General features: G+C 45.0%; 1 protein-coding gene across 1 annotated transcript; it reads right to left on the reverse strand.

Annotated features, from left to right (window-relative positions):
• Positions 1 to 114: 114 nt before the first annotated feature.
• On the reverse strand, positions 115 to 20,320 carry gamt (guanidinoacetate N-methyltransferase). The gene is made up of 6 exons (XM_086004526.1): positions 20,003 to 20,320; positions 17,013 to 17,158; positions 11,001 to 11,064; positions 4,963 to 5,030; positions 2,594 to 2,704; positions 115 to 1,027 (listed from the first exon to the last, which is right to left on the reverse strand). The coding sequence occupies exons 1-6, from the start codon at positions 20,181 to 20,183 to the stop codon at positions 887 to 889; spliced, it is 711 nt and encodes a 236-aa protein (XP_085860652.1). The 5' UTR covers positions 20,184 to 20,320; the 3' UTR covers positions 115 to 886.
• Between the last annotated feature and the right edge of the window lie 4,133 nt (positions 20,321 to 24,453).

The raw sequence follows: 24,453 nt of genomic DNA on the forward strand, positions 1-24,453 counted from the left end.
GCCTAGGGAAAGCTTTCTTGTCGCTTGTCTCTCGGAATAGTAGAGAGAGGGGACTTAAGGAAGTGCGAGAAACAGTTTAAATACGGGGAAGCACAAAAGGTGAGGAGACAAATATATTATGACTAGATTTTTATTCCAACATTTACAAGTTTCCCTCAAAATACAAAAGTGCTCTCAACATCTGCTATTGGACATTTATTCTTAGTTTCCCCACGGATGTCAGCAAACCAGATAGCTCCTTAATTGTGAGAAGTACAAAAGCTTTAGCTCAATTTTGCTTCTTTTTAAAAGATTAATTGTGTGAAGAAGGAGTTGCCGGCACACAAATTGGAAATCAATGCTATTTTCTTGGGCTATTGTTATACTGCCACTTTTGAATCCATGATACAGCAGCTTTGGAGTGCACATCAGTGCAAAGTGGCAGTATAACTCCGGAGACTACCAAGTGCGCTAAAGGTATGAGACCCCTTCCAGGAGGCTGCCTCACACCACTTTGAGTTGTCACCAAGTGCAGTATAGCTCCACCTTTTCTCTTTTTATTTTCTATGTTCCAAGGCACTTCTGCACCAACTTCTGTTAAAAACTGCTAGAAAATAAGACATTTGGTGAGGGCGGGGTTGGCAGTGAAAGGCAATCGTGCGAATGCACATTTTAAAATCTGGGAAGCTATTGTACCAATACTGATGGACTTTCTAAAAATGTGACACCAATAATCCAGTTTCATTGCATAGTAGTGCATACAAGTCACCATATTAATCGTGTTCAACATTTTACATTGTATCCCAAAGAAACCTCTGTTGGATCTGGTATTAAGCTAATAATTAAGGGATGCTTTTTAAGACTTTACTGATGTTTTTTCACAACAGTGCTAGTAAAGAATCCCTGATTAGTGTTTAGTTATCGTGGGTGTGATCATCTTATGAAAAGAATAGTATCTGCAGTCTTTGGGAGGGATGAGGTCCATCACTGTGGTCTGAATATTCTCCTTCTTGAAGCCAGCCTCCACCAAATGAGACACTTGGGTTTCCTGGACAGATTAAATGTGAAAGTTATTTTGGAAGTGTGAAACAGACTGCACTGCATATCCCAGAAATTTAAGATGTTATCCTTCTTTACACAACATAAACAAATGTCAACATGCAAAAGCCTATATAAAAGTGAGGGATAATGGGGCAGGGAAACAGAACACTTTCCATCTCGAGCACTGGCTGTTACCATCAGGTAAGATACAGCAGCTTTGATGCAGAGTAAATCTCCCTCTATTCTGCTGCAACAATGTACAGTACCTCAACCTCACAAGACCACTCCTTACTGCACTATTTTCCACCCCATTGAGCATCCCCTGATCTCTCTAAGTGAGATTGCCAATTTGGTGTTGATTGACATAAAATTAGGGCAAATCTTGTGGGTCCATGGTCACTAGAAACTGGATTCAGGCTGCCCAATTCACCTAGAATAAATGGTACGAATGGATTCCTTTTCCCTCTTAACAAGATTTTACATAGAAACATAGAAAATAGGAGCAGGAGTAGGCCATTTAGCCCTTCGAGCCTGCTCCGCCATTCAATATGATCATGGCTGATCCTCCTCTCTTTTTTCTATGTTCTAAGGCACTTCTGCACATAGCCTGGAAACTGTCATTGCTCTTAAGTATGAATCTTAATGCTGAAGAGGCTTTGAGTTACTGATTTGTGTGGTATGCCTTTAAGTGTCATTCTCATCTCAATCAGAAGCCTCACTACAGGACTTGAGCACATAATCTAGTCTGACACTCGGGAGCAAAGTCCCCTGTAATAATTGTTTTGGGCTGCGCGGCCCATTCAAAATTCCATGCATGCGCGTTTTTTTTTTGTCAATTTAAAATCCAGCTTAGCGGCTGCGCGAGAGCTCGAACGCTGCGCAGCTTAAAGGAAATGCTGCTAGGGAGTGCTGCATTGTTGGAGATGCAGTTTTTTGGATGAGACGTTAGACCGATGCCCCATTTGCCTGTCCAGGTGGAGTTCTCCCCTTGCCCATGCCGACATTTATCCCTCAACCACCAGCGAAACATATTAACCGGTCACCTGTTTCATTGCAGTTTGTCAGATCTTGCTGTGCACAAATTGGCTGCCGTATTTGCCTACATAACAACAGTGACTGCCAACCAAAAAGTAATTAATTTGTTACTGAGCACTCGTGGGGTATCCTGAGGATGTGAAAGGTGCTATATAAATGTAAGTTCTTTTTATTAAAAAAAAATTATCTTCATTATTGGTCTATTCACATTCCAAAAGGTACTTTTTTTAAATAACAAGGTCGGATTCTAGAAGCGGTACTAAGACAGCTACAGAATAAACCTGATGGCTTTAGCACGTCCCTGGTGCAATAACGTTGGGTTGCAAAGCATTTCTCGTCCACGTGGAACAAAAAGATTGCTTTTACAGTAACGGAATGAAAAATGCACGCACTTTAGAGCGCGCAGCGAGTGTTGTCAGCTGGGCCTTTTGCAGCTTTTGCAAGGATCAAATAAATGGGTGCTGTCTGGATCTCTCCCACAACACATGGTGGTTTCAGCTGTTTGGGAGAGTAACATGGGCGTGTGTTTGATTCCTACCTGGAACATTTTCTCAATGTCATTGTACTTTCCCTTCAGTAGCTCTCCCCAGGAGGTGAGGTTGCAATATGAAAGAACGCCACCAGGCTTCAGCAAACGCAAAGCGTGACTCTGAAAGAAAAATGAGTTCAAAAGGGCTTTTAACAATTGCAAATAAAAACAGAAATGCTGGAAATACTCAGCAGGTCAGGCCGCATCTGTGGAGAGAGTTAACGTTGCCTGACCTGCTGAGTATTTCCAGCACTTTCTGTTTTTATTTCAGATTTCCAGCATCTGCAGTGTTTTACTTTTCTCTTTAGCACTTCCAGTTTGATTTGGCTGCATTTTCTCTGTGACCTTCCTAGCTTTATCTAGTACATTATAGTAATCAATCCCATGGCATTGCACAAGGAGAGCCAATATCAATTGCAATATTAAGATTGGGTGGGGAGATAACTGGATCTAGACTGGGAGGGGGGAGCCAGATGGGGACTAGAAGAAGGTGTGGAGAAGAGTAGGTAACGGGACGGGAAGCCGAGGAAGATGGGGATGAGGGGCGACGGATGGGAGAGGATGACAGGATCACTAGAGATGAGCAGGAAAATTTTGCTGGGGCTGTTTAGATGCTGTGGGGAGGGGGCAGTAGGCTAAAGACTATGTCCCTGCTCAGTAGCAGGGGGGTGTTGCAATAGGTGGAGGATGATTTTCTTGCTCTGTGGAGAGGCGGGTGTTTGAGAACACTTCACAATTGAGTGGAGGATGGGGGGTGGGCGATGGTCAGAAATGCTGCTAAGGAGGGGAGGGGGGGACACAGACCAAAATGTTGCTCATGGGGGAGGGAGGGGTGAGTGAGTCAACAAGGTAAATTGCTGCCCAGGGTAGGAAGTGGGAATAAAGTCATCAAGTTTTGAGCGAACAGTCTGGTTACATTTAATTGAAGTTGGTGCGGCTGCTGAACGGACAACTACATTTAATTGAACGGAAATGCAAACCTCTGTGCACAAAATGCCAGTGCGCCCCCCCCCCCCCAACCAATCCTATATATTCAATAAATGAGACCCCCCCCTCCCAATCAAAAGTGAAAGCCCACCCATACACACAAAAAGCAAGAGCAGCATCCACAGAAAAATACAAGAACCCATAAACAAACATTCCAAACCCCAATGCACAAAAGGTTTCATGCACCCTGCCCAACCCCCTCCCCATCATCAGAAGAACGTTTTCGCACAAAGGGTAGTGAAAATCTGGAACTTTCTCCCTCAAAAGGCTGAGTGTGCTGGGTCAATTAAAAATGTTAAAAGACTGAGATTGTTTTTTTGTTAGTTAAGGGTATCAAGGGATTATGGATCAAAGCGGGTAAATGGAGTTGAGGTACAGATCAGCTATGATCTAACTGAATGGCGGTATAAGATTGAGGGGCTGAATGGCCTAAGTTCCGACATCCCAATGTGAATCAACATCTTCAGGAGATAAGCAGAGAAAAGAGGAAGAAAATAGATCAATAAGGGTATGTTTAACAGGTTCTTTGAACGCCGACCCAAACTGGCAGCCTTGTGATATATTAATAAGGTTTATTAGTTATTCTTGATTATAATGCAGATGTACATTTGAGAAAATATATAAAACGGCTTTGACAGTGTACTTTAAAATATTTAAAAATTGGAAAGCAACTTCAGGTGTTCACACACATACAGTTAAACGTGGAAATCAGGAAGTTGCTGTCCGAACTGCCTTGCTCCTCCAGAAGCTTTGCTGTAACGGTATCTCGCCGAGAGACTCAGCATTAAAATACACGGAAGGGCGTAAAGTTGAGGCACTTAACGTGAGATACCCACTAAACTTGCCAGAAAAAGTTGGGGGTTGCCATTCAAGTGTAAGTGAATTTTTAATGACATGGTAAGTCTTAATTACTGCCAAACAACCTCTCTGACACTGAACATTAATTTTTACAAGTGTGGAGTCTCATTCCTTCAGACTTTTTAATTATTGTTGGAGATTTTTTTTAAATTAAAATAACTTTTTTTAACTTTTTCTTTGTCTCTTATCGCTTTCTCTTAATCCCATCTTTCTTTCCCTCTCTCGTTATTTCGCTTTCTGTACTTGAGTTGGCATTGAATTAACTATTCTAACTTACACTTCCTGGTTCAGGTCTGCGCGCCTCAGTAAGAATTCTTGAATCTGATTGGTTAAGGAGACACACAGTTGCTTGACCTGTTCACATAGGTCCCAGATCCCCTGTAGAGGGCGCCGCGCTGTTTCGGATTTCTAATCATCACAAGTTCCAGTACAAGAGCCCCGTAGAAAGCCCGTGGACGTGTGTGAGTGTAATGAACGGCTGGTGCTGTTCATTCGCCACTGACCGCAAAATCTGGGCCATGGTCTGCACTTACCTTTATAAAAGTAAACTGATGTGTGTGCCAGGTATCTTCTGACAATGGGTAAGTATCATAAAGAATCCCTGGAAAACAAAAGGAAAGAATTTTTGTTTGTTTTCATATCCAGAGATCAAATATGATAACAACTTGCATTTATACAGCGTCTTTAATGTAGTAAAATGTCCCAAGGGGAGCACGGTGGCACAGTGGTTAGCACTGTTGCCTCACAGCGCCAGGGACCCGGGTTCAAATCCGGCCTCGGGTGACTGTCTGTGTGGAGTTTGCACATTCTCCCCATGTTTGCGTGGGTTTCCTCCGGGTGCTCCGGTTTCCTCCCACAGTCCAAAGATGTGTGGGTTAGGTTGATTGGCTATGATAAATTGACCCTTAGTGTTAGGGGGATTAAATACGTGGGGTTACGGGGATAGGGTGGGATATGTGTTGGTGTAGGGGTTACAGGGATCGGGTGGGATATGTGTCGGTGCAGGCTCGATGGGCCGAAATGGCCTCTATCTGCACTGTGGGGTTTCTGTGATTCTGTGAAGACGTTTCACAGGAACGTAATCAGACAAAAGAAAATTGACACCGAGCCAAAGAAGAAGGACAAACCTTGGTCAAAGAGGTAGATTTTAAGGAGCATCCTAAATGAGGAGAAAGAGAGAGGTGGAGCGGTTGAGGGAGGGAATTCCAGAGCTTCGGGCCTAGACAGCTGAAGGCACGGCCACCAAGGGTGGGGCAAAGAAAGTCAGGGATGTAGGAGGCCAGAATTGGAGGAACGCAGAGATCTCGGAGCGTTGTCGGGCTGGAGGAGGTTACAGAGATAGGGAGGGACGAGGCCATGGAGGGAATTGAGCACAAGGATGAGAATTTTAAATTTGAGGTAAAACATATAGAACTCCCCAGTAGCTTAATGGAGACCCACCTGTGCACTGCTGAGCCATACTGACTTACAAGATCCCAGTTTCGATTGCTGGGCCATGGTAGGTCATAGAGTCATAACGGCACAGAAGGAGGCCATTCGGCCCATCGAGTCCGTGCCGGCTCTCTAGAGCAATCTAGACAGTCCCATTACCCCGCTCTATTCCCGTAGCCCTGCAAGTTTATTTCCCTCAAGTGTCTATCCAGTCTCCCTCTGAAAACATTGAGTGTCTCCGCTTCCACCACTTCCGTCGGCAGCGAGTTCAATGTCATCACCACTCGCTGCGTAAAAACGTTTTTCCTCACATCCCCCTGAATCTCTTTCCCAAAACCTTAAATCTGTGTCCCCTAGTACTTGTACCATCAACGAGTGGGAACAGCCTTTCCCCGTCTAGCCTATCCAAACCCATCATAATCTTGTACACCTCTATCAAATCACCCCGCAACCTCCTTTGCTCTAATGAAAACAAATCCAGCTTCTCCAACCTGTCCTTGTAGCTAAGATCCCCCATCCCCAGAACCATTCCGGTAAAACTTCTCTGCACCCTCCCAAGGGCCTTCACATCCTTCCTAAAGTGTGGTGACCAGAACTGGACACAATACTCCAGTTGTGGCCTAACCAGCGCTTTATAAAGGTTCAGCATAACTTATCTACCTTTGTACTCAATACCTCTATTTATGAAGCCGAAGATCCCATATGCTTTGCTAACCACTCTCTCAATATGTCCCGCCACCTTCAGGGACCTATGCACATTAACTCCCAAGTTCCTCTGTCCCTGCACACTCCTTAAAACTGTGCCATTAAGTGTATATTGCCTCTCCCTGTTCCTTCTGCCAAAATGCATCACCTCACACTTCTCTGTATTAAATTCCATCTGCCACTTGTCTGCTAGCCTATCTATGTCCTGTTGCAGTCGATTAGTATCATCCTCACTGTTTGCCAATATCCAGATGATCTCAGTAGTCGAATGCTACAATTGGCCTCGGTGCCACTTGGCTAGAGACAAGAAAAATTAGTTGGGATTCCAGCTCCTGATCACTAGCCAGTGATCCCCGCTGGAAATTGAACGTGTGTGGATTTCAGTGGTGAGGACAGAATTAGGCTCGACTCCATGGCTAAATAGCTTGCTGGCACAAACAGCCTGCTGAGTTCCTGTAGGTGGGCAAGAGTCGATGCATTCAAGGGAGGGAGAAAAGTTGGTGGGGTTGAGAGGAGGAGGAGGGAGAGAGAGAAAGCTGCGTACCTTAAACAAAATTGCAAATTCTTATATCGTCAGCCAAAATCCCAGTTCTGAATTTAGCGCGAGATGATGAGCCACCTGTCTTCACTCACAGCTTCCAGTTGCAAAGCCAACTTTTTAAACTTGAATTTAGGTATTAAAAGAGCCAAGAACTGTCTTAAGTTTCTAATGTTGGAAAGGCAGCCAACTCTCTTGGCAGCTCTTTTCCAACAGGAATTTCCCTGGCTGTCGGATCCTGGAAAGCAGAGCTCTGCAAGTGCATTAACTATGCATGAGTGAGCTCTGCTGTCCCAGTGTCTAATCTTTATACTCTGTGTCTGTGCCACTAAAGGCATCTCTTGGCAGGTTGTTGAAGATGGCTGCCCCACAGTTCCAACTTAGGTTTACAGTTGACATTTGCTCTCTAACCTTCCAACACATAACCTCTGTGTTCTAAATGCTGCAACAGTGAGGGGTGTGGAGCAACTCCGTTCCACCACTCTACAAGTGTTAAACAGCACATGCTGTCTAACTGCAGCATAAGTTGCAATCAAATAAGGAGCATTTTTAAACGTTCAACCTGTCAACACTATTCAAATCACTGCACAAAGTTCTGAATTTTACTTAACCTGCCATTTTTTTATTGTTTATTGCCTGAAATTAAGATTGACTCCCTTGATCTGAACCAAACGGGCATGTTCACTTCTTGTGCAGATTACTGTTATGGTATTATTTAGAACACGGGGTTGTGCTGTGTACAGAAAGACTAGAGGGCAAAGGGGCACTATAAACACACAGCTCTTCCAGCGTTGCCCAGCAACCAATTTATTACGAGTCTGGCAAGAGGTTTCCTTTAGCAGTACTGTCACGGAAATGACCAATGATAGACTTCGACTGAAAACAAAAGCAAAAAGTGTATGGATAGAGGGAAGGGCTGGAAAATGTTCCATTTGAATCCAAGACCAAACTTCTATTTATTTAGTGTTTTAAACCTCTTGTTTCCACTTATCAATTGGGTAGAAGCATAGCAGTTGCAATATAACGTGGATAAATGCAAGGTTATCCACTTTGGTGGCAAAAACAGGAAGGCAGATTATTACCTGAATGGCAAGAGATTGGGAGAAGGGGAAGTGCAACGAGACCTGGGTGTCCTTGTGCACCAGTCGCTGAAGGTAAGCATGCAGGTGCAGCAGGCGGTTAAGAAGGCAAATGGTATGTTGGCCTTCGTAGCGAGAGGATTCGAGTACAGGAGCACGGATGTCTTGCTGCAGTTGTACAGGGCCTTGGTGAGACCACATCTTGAGTACTGTGTGCAGTTTTGGTCGCCTTATCTGAGGAAGGATGTTCTTGCCATGGAAGGAGTTCAGCGAAGATTCACCAGGCTGATACCTGGGATGGCAGGAATGACGTATGAGGAGAGATTGGGACGATTGGGCTTATACTCAATTCAATTTTATCCAATTCAATTCAATTTTATTTGCCATATGTAACCAGTACTAGTACAAGTACAATGGAATGCTTACTCCCCGTGGGGACGCGTCAGCTATTCTTACAGCGCCGTGTTCAGAAAATCAGTTCAATGGCTTCCAGTGGCAGTGGGAGCACGATGTCCCTCAGCCGCTCCGTCCTCCTCGTCACCGTGGCCTCCTCCTCACTGTTGCCGGCTCCACGTGTGGTGGCCTGCTTCTCCCGCTCACGATCTGACCTCTGGCTGCTATGCCCGGCTCCCCTCCTCCCAGTCGGACTGTGAGCTTCCCGCCATGGAGCTGCCGGCCGACTTGCTGCAGCGGGTCGTCATGGCTGCTGCTGCTGCTCGTTGCGCTGCGCTGCCTCCGCCCGACTTGCCGAACACATCGTCAGGATGTGAATGCTCTGGTCGCCGCGGCCTCTTCCTCACCGTCGCCGGCTCCACGGTCCGACGGCCCGGGGCCTGCTTCTCCCGCTCACGGTCCGGCCTCTGGCCGCCATGCTCGGCTCCCCTCCTCCCAGTCGGAATGCCTTCCTGCCGAGGAGCTGCCGGCCGACGTGCTCCAGCGGGCCGTCGTGGCTGCTGCTGCTCGCCGCGCTGCGCTGCCTCCGCCCGACTCGCTGAACACTTCGCTCCGGTTGCGGGAGCGAGCGGCGAGAGCGGGCCGCCCGAAGCAGGGAGAGCGCGCTAGCACCGGACCGTCTCAGCTGCCATCTTCAGACTCAGGAGTTTAGAAGAATGAAAGGGGATCTCATTGAAACTTATAAAATTCTGACAAGACTGGACAGACTAGATGCAGGGTGTTCCCAGTGGTCAGGGAGTCCAGAACCAGGGGTCACAGTCTATGGATAAGGGGTAAGCCATTTAGGACAGAAATGAGAAGGAATTTCTTCACCCAGAGAGTGGTGAACCTGTGGAATTCTCTACCACAGAAGGCAGTAGAGGTCAATTCATTAAATATATTCAAGAAGGAGTTAGATATATTTCTTAAGGCTAAAGGGATCAAGGGGTATGGGAAGAAAGCAGGGACCAGGTATTGAATTTGGATGATCAGCCATGATCGCATTGAATGGCGGAGCAGGCTCGAGGGGCCGAATGGCCTACTCCTGCTCCTATCTTCTATATTTCTATGTTTCAAACTACTGGGATTCTTTTTTCTTTACTGAAATTGAATAATTTATTTTAAAATATCTCCCTACAGCGAAATCATCTCAGAGATGACAAAGTTTAAAAATCAAAAACAATCCAAGCTCTCACTGCTTATTTTCTTTCTCCCCCTGTGAAGCCATTGACTCCCTTACTGGGTCTATGGGCACTGAGCAATCTTCAGCACCTCATCCATGTGACCATTATTATTGATGGTGATTTCAAGGCTATGCAGCTGTAGCTAGTATCATAGCCAAGCTCAGTGCTGTTTTCACCCAATATCCTGAATGTGTATACTTCCAGCACGGTCTCGGGATAGTAATCAGGAGCAGGGACTCTTTGCAATTCTCCCCCACCCGCCTAAACTGGGCACTGGGGTACAAACTGGCATCCCGACTGAGATTGGCTATCTCAGCACAGACAGTGGCTCGAATCTGGGAACCTTCCCAGTCAACATGGTTCACTGTCTCAACTCACTGAGCCTTTGGAGGAGATGGCAAGTTTTTCCATCAGGCGACTACCACTGAAAAGATGTTCTTTGAGAATTTTGAACATAACCTCTTCACTGCAAACCAGTGTAAGATATATTCATATGTCCAACCATCCTCTGGATAGTTGATATTCCAATTAGACCCGATAAACAAAATAGTCAATGTTGTCTAAATTGAACAGTTTGTATATATGAAAAAGGCTGATGGAGTATTGATGTTCTGATCACTAGATCTCACCAGCCTCGTCACTAAATATTCACAAAATACTCCAAGGACATCTAGGAGCAGAACATACACACCAAAGTTTTTCCATTTTAATTCCTTAAATCTGTCCTTCAACCACACCCCGAGATATCTGCGCTGCTCCAATTCTGGCCTCTTGAGCATCTATGACTTTAATCGCTCCGCTGTTGGTGGCCGTGCCTACAACTGCCAAAACCCCAAGCTCAGGAATTCTCTCCCTGAACCTCTCCGCCTCTCTCGCCTCCTTTAAGATGCTCCTTAAAACCTACCTCTTTGACCAAGCTTTTGGTCATCTGTCCGAATATCTCCTTATGTGGCTCGTTGTCAAATTTTGTTTGATTACGCTCCTGTGAAGCGCCTCGGGACGTTTCACTACATTAAAGGCGCTATGTAAATGTAGTTTGTTGCTATTAACACAGTGCTGAAAATTAGGCACGGTGATTTAAATGGACTCCTAGCTTCAGAATCCTACATCTAAACATAAATCCTGCCATTAGTAAAAAGTTCAAATTTGTTTACATAGTCAGAGATTTAGTAATAGAGATAAAACACTAATGTCAAACTTACCATCAAAATGTGAATCTGGTAATGTTGCGACTACATCCTCCCAGAGCCCCTTGAGAGGAACAACCTGCATTGGAAAATGTATAAGACTGATTAAAATTATGGGTAGATTATAACTGCCCTTTCCTAATTATTTGGACATTAGCAGGAAAATGGGATTTAACTAGGTGGCTCCGTTTCTGTGCTGTAACATTCTATCGTTCTGTTACCTTTGCCATATGTAGGAAAGAAAGACTTGCATTTGCATAGTGTCCTACAATCTCTTAGAAATATCTCAAAGCACTTCCCATACACTGAGTTACTTTGAAGAGGCGTGACTGTTGCCATGTAGGCACGGACTGCAGTGATTTTGCATTCAGCATGAGCCCACAAACAGCAATTAGATGAATGGCCAGCTATTCTGTTGTGATGGTATTTGTTGAGGGAGGAATGCTGGCCATGATTCCAGGGGAATTCCCTGCTCTTCTTCAAATAATCCACTGGGATCTTTAGCATTCACCTGAGCCAACAGAACAGGCAGACACGGCCTCAGTTTAATGTCCCATAGCAACTGGAGGAGGCCATTCAGCCCCTCAAGCCTGTTCCACCGCTCATCCACAGGACAGAACCTACAACAATGCAGACTTCATCTAAAAAAAGTGTTTAGTGAACAGTATGGACTATTTTCAAAATGGTGAGTCCGTCTGCAAACACTATCGGGGTGATTTTGCCAATGGGGGCGCGTTGGAGGCAGGACTGCTGCTTGTCGGGTTTCAGTCGTGCCTCCATCGACGTCTGGCCAACCCACGCTATTTTCCCTTGATTGACCTTGTTATAAGCCCGCCGAGCGGGCTTAGCAGGCCAATTAAGGGAAAGCCGGTGACGGAGAACTTCAGCGTATGATGTTTCATCTGTCAAAAAATTGTCATCGTTTGACAGCTTTGAGAAGCTGTCAAAGACTGACGTTCCCTGTTGTTTGGTGCGTTCTTGTACTCGAGACTCACCAAACCTATTTTCTGAGCAGAAAGCAGATGGTTGTTGCATCGGAGAATGCAGCAGCCGTTCTGTCATCTCTGCCGTGGAGATGCCGGAGCCTCCGGATCCCCAACAATTGAAGCCTGCAGGAAGAAACAAAGGTAAGTAAACTTTTTTTCTAACACTTTTCACTTACCTCACATACTTACCTCTCCACACTTGCACCCATCACTTACCTTCACAGCTCACTTTTGCATCCCGCAGACCCACTGCTCGCCTCGCTGACCCTGGCGGGGTTTCCAGATGTCAGGAAGCCCACACTTCTGTTGGAAAGATGGGGATAATCCTCCTAACTGCCTGTTAACAGGCAGTTAAGTGGTCGTAATCCCCTTCCTGCCGACAGGAGACGGGACCCGGCGCGGGTCGGGTACCCGCCTCCTAGGAAGATGGCATGGAGGCGGGATGGGTACCCACCCCCAGATTCTGCCATTTTCCCGGCAGTCCCACCTCCCCGGGGCTGGTAAAATCGCCCCCTTAGATTCTAAGAACATAAGAAATAGGAGCAGGAGTAGGCCAATCGGCCCCTCGAGCCCGCTCCACCATTCAATAAGATCATGGCTGATCTGATCCTAACCTCAAATCTTCTATCACTCTGCATCCACCTGAACCCATGTGATCTCCCGGGAGAGGCGAAAAACCAGATAAAGACCCAATGGCCAATTTGGGAGAAAAAAATCTGGGAAATTCCTCTCCGACCCATCTAGGCGATCGAAATTCTTCCAGGAGATCACTCTGTCCCTATATATTCTACAGTACTTACCTTCTGTAAAGGCGATCTCCACCCCAGCCAGGAACAGGAATAAAACCATCTCCTGAAATCTAACAGAGAATTAGAACACAGTAGGAGCAGAACAAGGCTACATGGCCCCTGGGCCCACTCCACTACCCACAGGGCCATGACCATTCCGAACCTAGACTCATGTCCAATTTCCTGCCCGCTCCCCGTAACCCTTAATTCCCTTTACTTCTAGGAAACTATCTATTTCTGTTTTAAATTTATTTAATGATGTAGCTTCCACAGCTTTCTGGGGCAGCAAATTCCACAAACCTACCACCCTCTGAGTGAAGAAGTTTCTCCTCATCTCAGTTTTGAATGAGCAGCCCCTTATTTTAAGATTATGCCCCCTAGTTCTAGTTTCACCCATCATTGGGAACATCCTCACCGCATCCACCCGATCAAGCCCCTTCACAATCTTATATGTTTCAATAAGATCGCCTCTCATTCTTCTGAACTCCAATGAGTAGAGTCCCAATCTACTCAACCTCTCCTCATATGACCATCCCCTCATCCCCGGGATTAACCGAGTGAACCTTCTTTGTACTGACTCGAGAGCAAGTATGTCTTTTCCTAAGTATGGACACCAAAACTGTATGCAGTATTCCAGGTGCGGTCTCACCAATACCTTGTACAACTGCAGCAATACCTCCCTGTTTTTATATTCCATCCCCCTAGCAATAAAAGCCAACATTCCATTGGCCTTCTTAATCACTTGCTGCACCTGCATACTAACTTTTTGAGTTTCGTGCACCAGGACCCCCAGGTCCCTTTGTACTACAGTACTTTCCAGTTTCTTGCCATTAAGATAATAACTTGCTCTATGATTTTTCCTGCCAAAGTGCATAACCTCACACTTTCCAGTATTGTATTCCATCTGCCAAATCTCTGCCCACTTACTTAGCCTGTCTATGTCCCTTTGCAGGTTTTTTATGTCCTCCTCACTCACTACTTTCCGTCCCATCTTTGTATCATCTGCAAACTTTGATATGTTACACTCGGTCCCCTCCTCCAAATCGTTAATATAGATTGTAAAGAGTTGGGGACCCAGCACTGACCCCTGCGGAACACCACTAGTTACTGGTTGCCAATCTGAGAACGAACCATTTATCCCAACTCTCTGCTTTCTGTTAGAGAGCCAATCCTCCACCCACGCCAGAATATTACCCCCAATCCCGTGATTTTTTATCTTGAGCAATAATCTTTTGTGTGGCACCTTGTCAAATGCCTTTTGGAAGTCTAAATACACTACGTCCACTGGTTCCCCTTTATCCACCCTGTATGTTACTTCCTTAAAAAACTCAAGCAAATTTGTCAAACATGACTTCCCCTTCATGAAACCATGCTGAGTTTGTCCTATTAAATTATGTTTATCCAAATGTCCCGTTACTGTCTCCTTAATAATGGACTCTAACATTTTACCAACCACAGATGTTAGGCTAACAGGTCTATAGTTTCCAGCCTTCTGCCTACTACCCTTTTTAAATAAGGGTGTTACATTAGCAGTTTTCCAATCTGCCGGGACGTTTGCTGAGTCCAGTGAGTTTTGGAAAATTATTACCAATGCATCCACAATCCCTACCGCTACTTCCCTCAAGACCCTAGGATGCAAGCCATCAGGTCCAGGGGATTTATCCGCCTTGAGTCCCATTATTTTACCAAGTACCACTTCCTTAGTGATTTTAATCGTATTTAGTTCCTCCCCCCCTAGAGCCCCCTGTTTGTCCAGTGTTGGGATATTCTTAGTGTCCTCTACTGTAAAGACTGATACAAAATAATTGTTCAGTGTTTTTGCCATCTCCATGTTTCCCACCATTAATTTCCTGGTCTCATCCTCTAAGGGGCCAACATTTACTTTAGCCACCCTTTTTCTTTTTATATAACTATAGAAACTTTTACTGTCTGTTTTTATATTTTTTGCTAATTTACTTTCATAATCTATCTTCCCTTTCTTAATCAATCTTTTAGTTATTTTTTGCTGTCTTTTAAAGACTTCCCAATCTTCCATCCTCCCACTAGATTTGGCTACCTTATATGCCCTTGTTTTTAGTCGGATACTATCCTTAATTACTTTACTTAGCCACGGATGGCTATCTTTTCTTTGACACCCTTTTTTCCTCAGTGGAATATATATTTTTTGGAAGTTGTAAAATAACTCCTTAAATGTACACCACTGGTCATGTACCGTCTTACCCTTTAATCTATTTTCCCAGTCCACTCTAATTAATTCCGCTCTCATACCTTCATAGTCTCCTTTATTCAAGCTCAGCACGCTTGTTTGAGATCCAACCTTCTCACCCTCTAATTGAATATGGAACTCAACCATGTTATGGTCACTCATTCCAAGGGGATCCTTTACTAGGACATTTTTAATTAATCCTGTCTCATTACACAGGACCAAATCTAAGGTTGCTTGCCCCCTGGTCGGTTCAGTTACATACTGCTCAAGAAACCCATCCCTAATACACTCAATGAACTCTTCCTCAAGGCTGCTCTGCCCAATTTGATTTGTCCAGTTAATATGATAATTAAAATCCCCCATAATTATAGCTGTTCCCTTATTACAAGCCTCAACTATTTCCTGATTAATACTCCGTCCAACAGAGTTGCAACTGTTCGGAGGCCTATAGACTACACCCACTAGTGTTTTTTTCCCCTTATTATTCCTTATCTCCACCCAAACTGTTTCACTATCCTGCTCCTTTGACCCAATATCATTTCTCTGTATTATAGTAATTCCTTCCTTTATTAACATAGCCACCCCACCTCCTCTCCCTTCCTGCCTGTCCTTCCTGATTGTTAAATAACCTGGTATGTTTAATTCCCAGTCATGGTCACCCTGCAGCCATGTTTCTGTAATGGCCACAAGATCATACCCATATGTCATTATTTGTGCCGTTAACTCATTCATTTTGTTACGAATGCTACGTGCATTCAGATAAAGAACTTTCAAATATGTTTTGTAACACTTAGTTCCTGTTTTTTCCCTTTTTAGTACTTTACTTTTTACTCCATACCTTCTGTCCCTTCCTGACACATTGTTTTTTAATTCCCCCACTGCTACCTAAGTCTATGACCTTCTCTGTTGTCATTTCTATTATTTGCTCTCTAGAAACCTCCCCCCCACTAATTAGTTTAAAGCCCTCTCTACAGCCCTAGTTATATGATTCGCCAGGACTCTAGTCCCAGCACTGGCCAAGTGGAGTCCGTCCCAACAGAACAGCTCCCTCCTGTCCCAGTACTGGTGCCAGTGTCCCAAGAAGCAAAACCCATTTCTCCCACACCAGTCTTTGAGCCACGCATTTAACTCTTTAATTTTATTTATCCTAGCCAAATTCGCTCGTGGCTCAGGTAATAACCCAGAGATTATTACCCTTGAGGTTCTGTTTTTTAATTTGACCCCTAGCTGCTCATACTCCTTTAACAGAACCGTCTTCCTTGTCCTATCTACGTCGTTTGTACCAACATGGACCACGACGATCTTGCTCTCTATTGCAGAATTCTACAACTTCCATGCAAATTATCCACGTCGTACATGATTAGGTTTAATTCTTTTTCTCTCTTAATTTTTCCCCATTGAGCTTTACTCCAGCCAGGAGATGGGGAGGAGTGCCTGGCAATTAACAAGAGGTGCCAGGAGATGGGGAGGAGTGTAGGGCAATTAACAAGAGGTGCCAGGAGATGGGGAGGAGTGCAGGGCAATTAACAAGAGGTGCCAGGAGATGGGGAGGAGTGCAGGGCAATTAACAAGAGGTGCCAGGAGATGGGGAGGAGTGCAGGGCAATTAACAAGAGGAGAAGTTTGAGTAGAGCGAGATGAATGATGAATGTTTTGCCCTACCCTGAGATGAAATGGCTCACTAGATCATGCCACTTGATCGATGTTTGCCATGTCTGCCTATATAATAATAGCCACAATAATTTATTGCAACTTTATGTGCTTTGAATCACGTCAAAGTGCTATATAAATGCAATGCTTTTCTTTGTTGAGGCAGTTCAATGGTGCAGTTATATTAGAACATTGTCCCTTCACCTCTGGGATTTTGGTTTGCATCTAGTCAAATTTGCTAACAGTCCCAAGTGAAATGAGTTTGGTCGAGCAGTTTCACTTCACTCCTACTACTTCCAAACACAAAACCAGCAAAAAAAATCGGCAACATTTAAAAAACTATTTAATTGTTGGAAGAACTGCGGAACTATCCAAACGTGTCGTCAGAGGGTACTCGCCTTATGGGGTTGCTGCTTGGCCCACTCCTGCAATCTTTTAAAGACACCATCGTTACATTCAATGATCCAGTGCTCTTCAATATTGAAGGACTCTATCTTAGTGGCTGCAATTGCCATTCCAAAGCCAATTTCCAGAACACGTCCTCCTAAGCCAAGAGAAAGCAAATGGTCTTATTACTGTTTCACCCCTCCCAAGCCTCCCCCCCCCATCAGTTGCACCACAACTTACTACTTCAATCCAGTGCGCTTGTGTCTGCCATCACAGCTGCAACAGTGCTGCCAGAATCTGTTTCACAACTGGGAAATAGGGGAGTTAACAGCTGTTGGGTTAGCACATCTGTAGACTTACAGTGAGCTCCTGTGCTAGCTGGCACCTGTTTTGTAGCACTCCGCTAGATATTTGCACGGGCCCCAATGTTCTCATCTGACTGACTGTTGTTCACTGTAACCTCTACACCTCCAAATGCGAAGCAGCAAAACACGTCCCTGTGCCTGAATGAGGCAGTTGGGACATTTGAAGAGTAGGGAAAAGTGTTGTCACATTGGAGGAACCATTACTCCAGCAAGGAGTCAACACCTGCCAGACAGACAACAGGGCAGCACGGTGGCATAGTGGTTAGCACTGTTGCCTCACAGCACCAGGGACCCGGGTTCAAATCCGGCCTCGGGTGACTGTCTGTGTGGAGTTTGCACATTCTCCCCGTGTTTGCGTGGGTTTTCGCCGGGTGCTCCGGTTTCCTCCCACAGTCCAAAGATGTGCGGGTTAGGTTGATTGGCCATGATAAAAATTGGCCCTTAGTGTTAGGGGGGATTAAATATGGGGATAGGGCTTGGGTGGGATGGCTGTCGGTGTAGGGACCGGGTGCTAGGGTTTGGATGATCAGCCATGATCTCGTTGAATGGCGGAGCAGGCTCGAAGGGCCGAATGGCCTACTCCTGCTCCTAGTTTCTATGTTTCTATGAAAGAGGAGAAAACTGGCAGAGAAAGAAAAAGGATAACGTTCCAATAAAATGTTTAAGTTGCAACTCCTAGTGATCCTTACAATCAATGCTGCAGGACAGTGTGCAATTTAAAGATTATAAAACACAATTCCTGTAAAATGATGCAATTTTGCAAAACCATTTTAAGAAAATGTTTCATGTATATTTTTCAGTTTCTTTAAAGGACAGCACAGGGGGGAAATGGCCAGGTCACGGAGCCTGCTCCCAGTTGCAGCTGTTGCAAAGCCCCCTTCTCAGCTTCTGAATCGGTGACACTGTTGCACAACCGATAAGCACAGGACAAGACAAGATGGTAGTTTTGACTAATAACTTTATATAAAAATATAAGAAATAAGAGCTGGAGTCGGCCCTTCGAGCCTGCTCCGCCATTCAGCAAGATCATGGCTGATCTTCTACCTCAACTCCACCCTTGCCCACAATCCCCAAATCCCTTAATTCCCAAAAATCTATCGATCTCTGTCTTGAATATACTCAATGACTGAGCCTCCACAGCTGCCTGGGGTAGAGAATTCCAAAGATTCACCACCCTTTGAAGAAATTTCTCCTCATCTCAGTCCTAAATGGCCGACCCCTTATTCTGAGACTGTGACCCCATGTTCTAGATTCCCCAGCCAGGGGAAACATTTTCTCAGCATCAACCCTGTCAAGCCCCTTAAACATTTTATATGTTTCAATGAGATCCCCTCTCATTCTTCTAAACTTTAGGGAATATAGGCCTAGTTTACTCAATCTCTCCTGGTAAGGCAATCCCCTCATCCAGAAACCGTGGAAAACAAAATCTAATCTGATTGAATTAAAACATTGAAATGCCCGTTTCCACCTCAAGGGACTGAAATTGATTTTCATCTTCATATTTGGAATTGGACTCCCCATTTCTCAGGGCGCACATGTCTGCATTCTAAGACAGCCACATACCTTCACGGAGGGCTGACCATGTGCTTTAGAGTAACGGTGCATTCAGAAAAGTTCTGTGACTTATATCATCTAATCTAAGTTAGTGAAACCACAGGACGAGTTCAATCTTTGTGACAGTCTGCTAAGTTAACATGCATCAACTGATTGTGATAGGAGTGAGTTTCAGAAGCCCGCCTACACCCGGTTTAGTATCAGTTTTGCTCATTGTCGACCTAAATATTAAGAACATTTCCATTATAATTTTCCTCAAAAGTCTAATCGGTTTTCTTTATTTTCCTGTGAGTTCTCCTGGTTACATAGACCTCTGTGACACTCAGTCCCCTCACCCATGCCTGAGTGCATAACAATGAACAACTTGACACATTACAGTTTGTGGGCAATTTCCCTGTGATTCTCGTCAAACTTGTTTTCCCAAGTGAGCACAGAAGTGATTGCACCAGAGAAGATTGTTTTCCACGACACCATTCCACCTTAGACTGACTCCCGCAAATCTCACACAAATGGTGCAAATATTAATTTTAAAGTTCTCGCACACAATAAACAATCCGAGTGGAAGTGGCCTGATTAACCAGCTCCGGTAGAATAAACTTCTCCCCCTCCTGCACCGGCCACTGGACTTAAAAGTGGGTGAAATAATAAGAACTTTGTAAGTTCCCAAGAATGTGTCAAAATGATCTTATCCCTGGGTATAAAATAGAAGAAACTGATCGATAAATTAAATTAAAGCCCACCATTTATAATCTGGTCAGCCTTGAATCTCAAATGTCTACATATTTTTAAACACTGAACCCTCGCATGTACAAATGGACAGAGTGACGCTCCCCTGAACTAAAATTAGTTTGTTGCAGCAAGAACTAATTTTAGTTTTTTAGGCGCTCGGTTGCAAGCGGTTGGCGGAGGTCACAGAAAGGTGGAATGCTAATGTTGGGAAAGGAGGGGAATAACTAAAACACGGTCCACTTGTGCAACAGGGGTGTTAAAAGAAAAATCGATGTGAGCATTATTTAAAAATAAAGGGGGTGGGGGGGTCTCGCACAGAATGCAGCTGGATTGAAAGGGAGATGGAACGATACCTTTCGAGGCTGCAACAGTGGCGAGGGAATGCATGTATGGAGTCTCCCAGCGCTCCATGACAGGCTTGCCTAGAATCTCCAAGTGGCTGTCGGTCTCATCGTACTCGGCGCTTGCTATCCTCCAGTCCGGTTTGCAATCCTCGCCCTGCGAGAAGATTGGGCTCTTGCTTTTCAGGCTCATTCCGCTGCTGTAAGGGTTGTTCAAGCACTTGATGGGGGGGGGAAAGGGGGGGCGGTGGAGGGCGAGGCTGGGCTATAAGAGCTCCGAGTTGTGCTGACATTGCACGCTGCCTCCGCACCTCCCCCCTCAATGCAAAGCATGATCCGGTCACATTGTCAGAAATAAACATCAGAGTCCAAGGCAGCTGGGGCCCAGCAGGTGTTACTGAGCTTCACCGAGGGAGACAGGCTCCAATAACATTATTGTGCTGTTTAAACCGCCCCCCTCCCTTTTCTGCACAAGGACACCCAGGTCTCCTTGTACTTCCCCTTCTCCCAATCTATTGCCGTTCAGATAATAATCTGCCTTCCTGTTTTTGCCACCAAAGTGGATAATCTCGCATTTATCCACATTATACTGCATCTGCCATGCTTCTGCCCAATCACCCAACCTGTCCGAATCATCCTGGAGTTTCTCGGCATCCTCCTCACAGCACACACGCCCACCCAGCTTTGTCTCGTCTGCAAACTTGGAGATATTAGATCTAGTTCCCTCGTCTAGATCATTAATATATATTGTGAATAGCTGGGGTCCTAGCACCGATCCCTGCGGTACCCCACTAGTCACTGCCTGCCACTCGTAAAAAGACCCGTTTATTCCAACTCTTTGCTTCCTGTCTGCCAACCAGTTCTCTATCAAAATCAGTACCTTGCCCCCAAACCCAATTCTCAATTTATACCTTTGACACTTTGACGTATAATGGACACATGAGACTTTTCTGCAGACAGGTAGACAGATAGATAGACAGACGGACAGACAGACAGATGGACAGACGGACATTGCAAGTAAAGCAAGATTGTTGATTGTACTTATTTGGAAGGAATAAGAAACATTGGAGGCCCGGGCACCAAGGTCATTCAGAGCCCCTCCTCACAAGCTCCTCTTGATCCACTAAAACACCAACATGAACTGCGACAAGTGTCTGCTCTCTCAGGTGGACATAAAAGATCCCATGGTACTATTTCAAAGAAGAGCAGGGGAGTTCTCCTGGCCAATATTTATCCCTCAATCAACATCACTAAAACAGATTATTTGGTCATTATCACATTACTGTTTTGGCAAATTGGCTGCCGCGTTTCCTACATTACAACAGTGACTGCACTTCAAAAACTACTTGATTGACTGTAAAGCGCTTTCACGGTGGTCGTGAAAGGTGCTATATAAATGCAAGTCTTTCTTTTTCTGGAAATGCCAGACGAGGCTTATAGACCCACCAAATTTGACTTATTCCCAGTTACAGTCACTTTGTGCTTTTTTCTTGGAAGAGAAATGTAACCTCTTCCTGTGTGTCTCAGTTTAAAAGTGCAGCTCCAGCTCTGTTCATTCCAATGGCTCACGAGCTTCGTTGCTGCTTTTCATTCAAAACAATTACGGCTTCAAAAGGTCGGCCCTCGGCTGCGGTACTCCCGGGTATTGAAAACTGGCATCAATATAACTTCAATAAAAATCGAAGTGCTTTGTGTTAAGTGCATTTACTTGATTGGCACCCCATCCACCACCTTAAACATTTACTCCCTCCACCACCGGCGCACCGTGGCTGCAGTGTGTACCATCTACAAGATGCACTGCAGCAACTCGCCAAGGCTTCTTCGACAGCACCTCCCAAACCCGCGACCTCTTCCACCTAGAAGGACAAGGGCAGCAGACGCATGGGAACACCACCACCTGAAAGTTCCCCTCCACGTCACACACCGTCCTGACTTGGAAATATATCGGTTGTTCCTTCATCGTCGCTGGATCAAAATCCTGGAACTCCCTCCCTAACAGCACTGTGGGAGCACCTTCACCACACAGACTGCAGCGGTTCAAGGCGGCAACTCACCTTCTCAAGGGCAATTAGGGATGGGCAATAAATGCTAGCCTTGCCAGCGACGCCCACATCCCGTGAACGAATAAAAAAAATATATATTATGCCATCCATATATAGTTTTGGCTTCGACTATTTGCTCAGACCCTAATTATCTTCGATACAATAGTGATGGAGGGTGGCTGCACCAGACTCACTGGGTGTGGAGGAGTAGTGGGCCAGTGCTTGGGGTGGAGATCCCTGGCAAGTGGGGTGAACAGCACCCCTGCGGGTGACCTGCCTTTCTTCCGACACATTCCCGGGCCATGGCAGCCTTCTCCTCTTTGCCACATTTTCCATGCTTCTCTCCCCCTCTGCTATTCTTCTGCAACCATTTACACCTCCTCTGGACCCATGCTTTTGTTTCGATACTCGTCTCATTAGCACCTCCTTTTGCCTTGCACCGTCGTCGCTTTTGTCATTTAATCGATCCTGCCCTCCGCCCGATCACAGATCTTTCCTTTTTTGTTCTTTCCCCAGGCTCTGTACTTGCTTAAAAGTTGTTTGTCTCTTAACACCTGATGTCTGCCATGTCAGTGTTACATCAGTAGTTGGGAAAATGCTGGAATCTATTATAAAGGATGCAATAACTGGGCACCTAGAAACTAATACTGTAGTAAGATTGGGCAGAGTCAGCATGGATTTATGAAAGGGAAATCCTGTTTAACAAACCTATTGGAGTTTTTGAGGATGTAATTAATGGAGTAGACAAAGGGGAACCGGTAGATGTGGTGTATTTGGATTTTCAGAAGGCCTTCGATAAGGTCCCACACAAGAGGTTGGTGAACAAAATTAGGGCACATGGAATTGGGGGTAATATACTAGCATGGATTGAGAATTGGTTAACAGACAGAAAACAAAGAGTAGGGATAAACGGGTCTTTTTCAGGATGGCAGGCTGTGACTAGTGGGGTACCGCAAGGGTCAGTGCTTGGGCCCCAGCTATTCACAATCTATATCAATGATTTGGATGAGGGGACTAAATGTAACATTTCCAAATTTGCTGATGATACAAAGCTAGGTGGCAGTGTCAGTTGTGAAGAGGATGTGAAGAGGCTTCAAGAGGATCTCAACAGGCTTAGTGAGTGGGCGCGGACACGACAGATGGAATATAATGTGGATAAATGTGAAGTTATCCACTTTGGTAGAAAAAACAGAAAGGCAGAGTATTTCCTAAATGGTGAAAGATTAGGGCATGCAGATGCTCAAAGGGACCTGGGTGTCCTTGTACATGAGTCACTGAAAGTGAATGTGCATGTGCAGCAAGCCATTAGGAAGGCAAATGGTATGCTGGATTTCATTACAAGAGCATTTGAGTACAGGAGTAAAGAAGTCTTACTCCAATTATATAGGGCCTTGGTGAGACCACACCTGGAGTACCGTGTACAATTTTGGTCTCCTTACCTAAGGAGGGAGTGCAACGAAGGTAAATGATCCAATGGTACTATTTTGCAGAAGAGCAGGATAGTTATCCCTGGTCAATATTTATCCCTCAATCAACATCACTAAAACAGATTATCTGGTCATTATCACATTGCTGTTTGTGGGAGCTTGCTATGTGCAATTTGGCTGCCGTGTTTCCTACATTACAACAGTGACTACACTTCACAAAGTACCTCATTGGCTATAAAGTGCTTTGGGACGTCCGGTGAAAGGCGCTATATAAATGCAAGTCTTTCTTTCTGACGAAAGGCCATTGCACTGAAACGTTAACTCTGTTTCTCTCTCCACAGATTCTTCTTGACCTGCTGAGTGTTCCCAGCATTTTCTGTCTTTATTTCCAATAGTGACACTTGTTGGGGTGACTAACTGTTATATTTATACATCATAGTTTTAAAATCGATATCTGTAATACTGTATCAAGCTTCCAAAATTATGAATTTATCCATCTTTATTCTACCCCTCTTTAATTATGCATCCTTAGAAATACTGTACTTCAATGAGCTCATGGAATTAATATAAATTTCTCAGTCAGGTAGAAGTTAAAAAAACTTCTGCACTTAAATGAAATAGGCATTATCGATTGTGCAATGCAACAAAAATGTCCTTCCGGTCACTTAAAGTCGATGGTATAAATACTAATGCAGCACTGACCTTCACCAGTGACTGGTATTAATGCATCAATTGAGGACTGGGAATGAAGGTTCTTGGGAGCACATGGCAGACATCAATGAGGGCATCTGTAGTTGGCCAAAACTGTCGCACACACTGCGGTCTGCTCCAAGCCCAGTAATTGGTCCTGTGTTGACATATTCTTCTGCAGCTATACAAAACCCTGGTTAGACCACACCTGGAGTACTGGGAGCAGTTCTGGGCACCACACCTTAGGAAGGATATACTGGCCTTGGAGGGAGTGCGGCATAGGTTTACCAGAATGATACCCGGA

Source organism: Somniosus microcephalus, chromosome 13 (assembly GCF_052327205.1).
Source record: "Somniosus microcephalus isolate GS21.2 chromosome 13, FLI_Smic_1.0, whole genome shotgun sequence".
NCBI classification, from domain to species: Eukaryota; Metazoa; Chordata; class Chondrichthyes; order Squaliformes; family Somniosidae; genus Somniosus; species Somniosus microcephalus.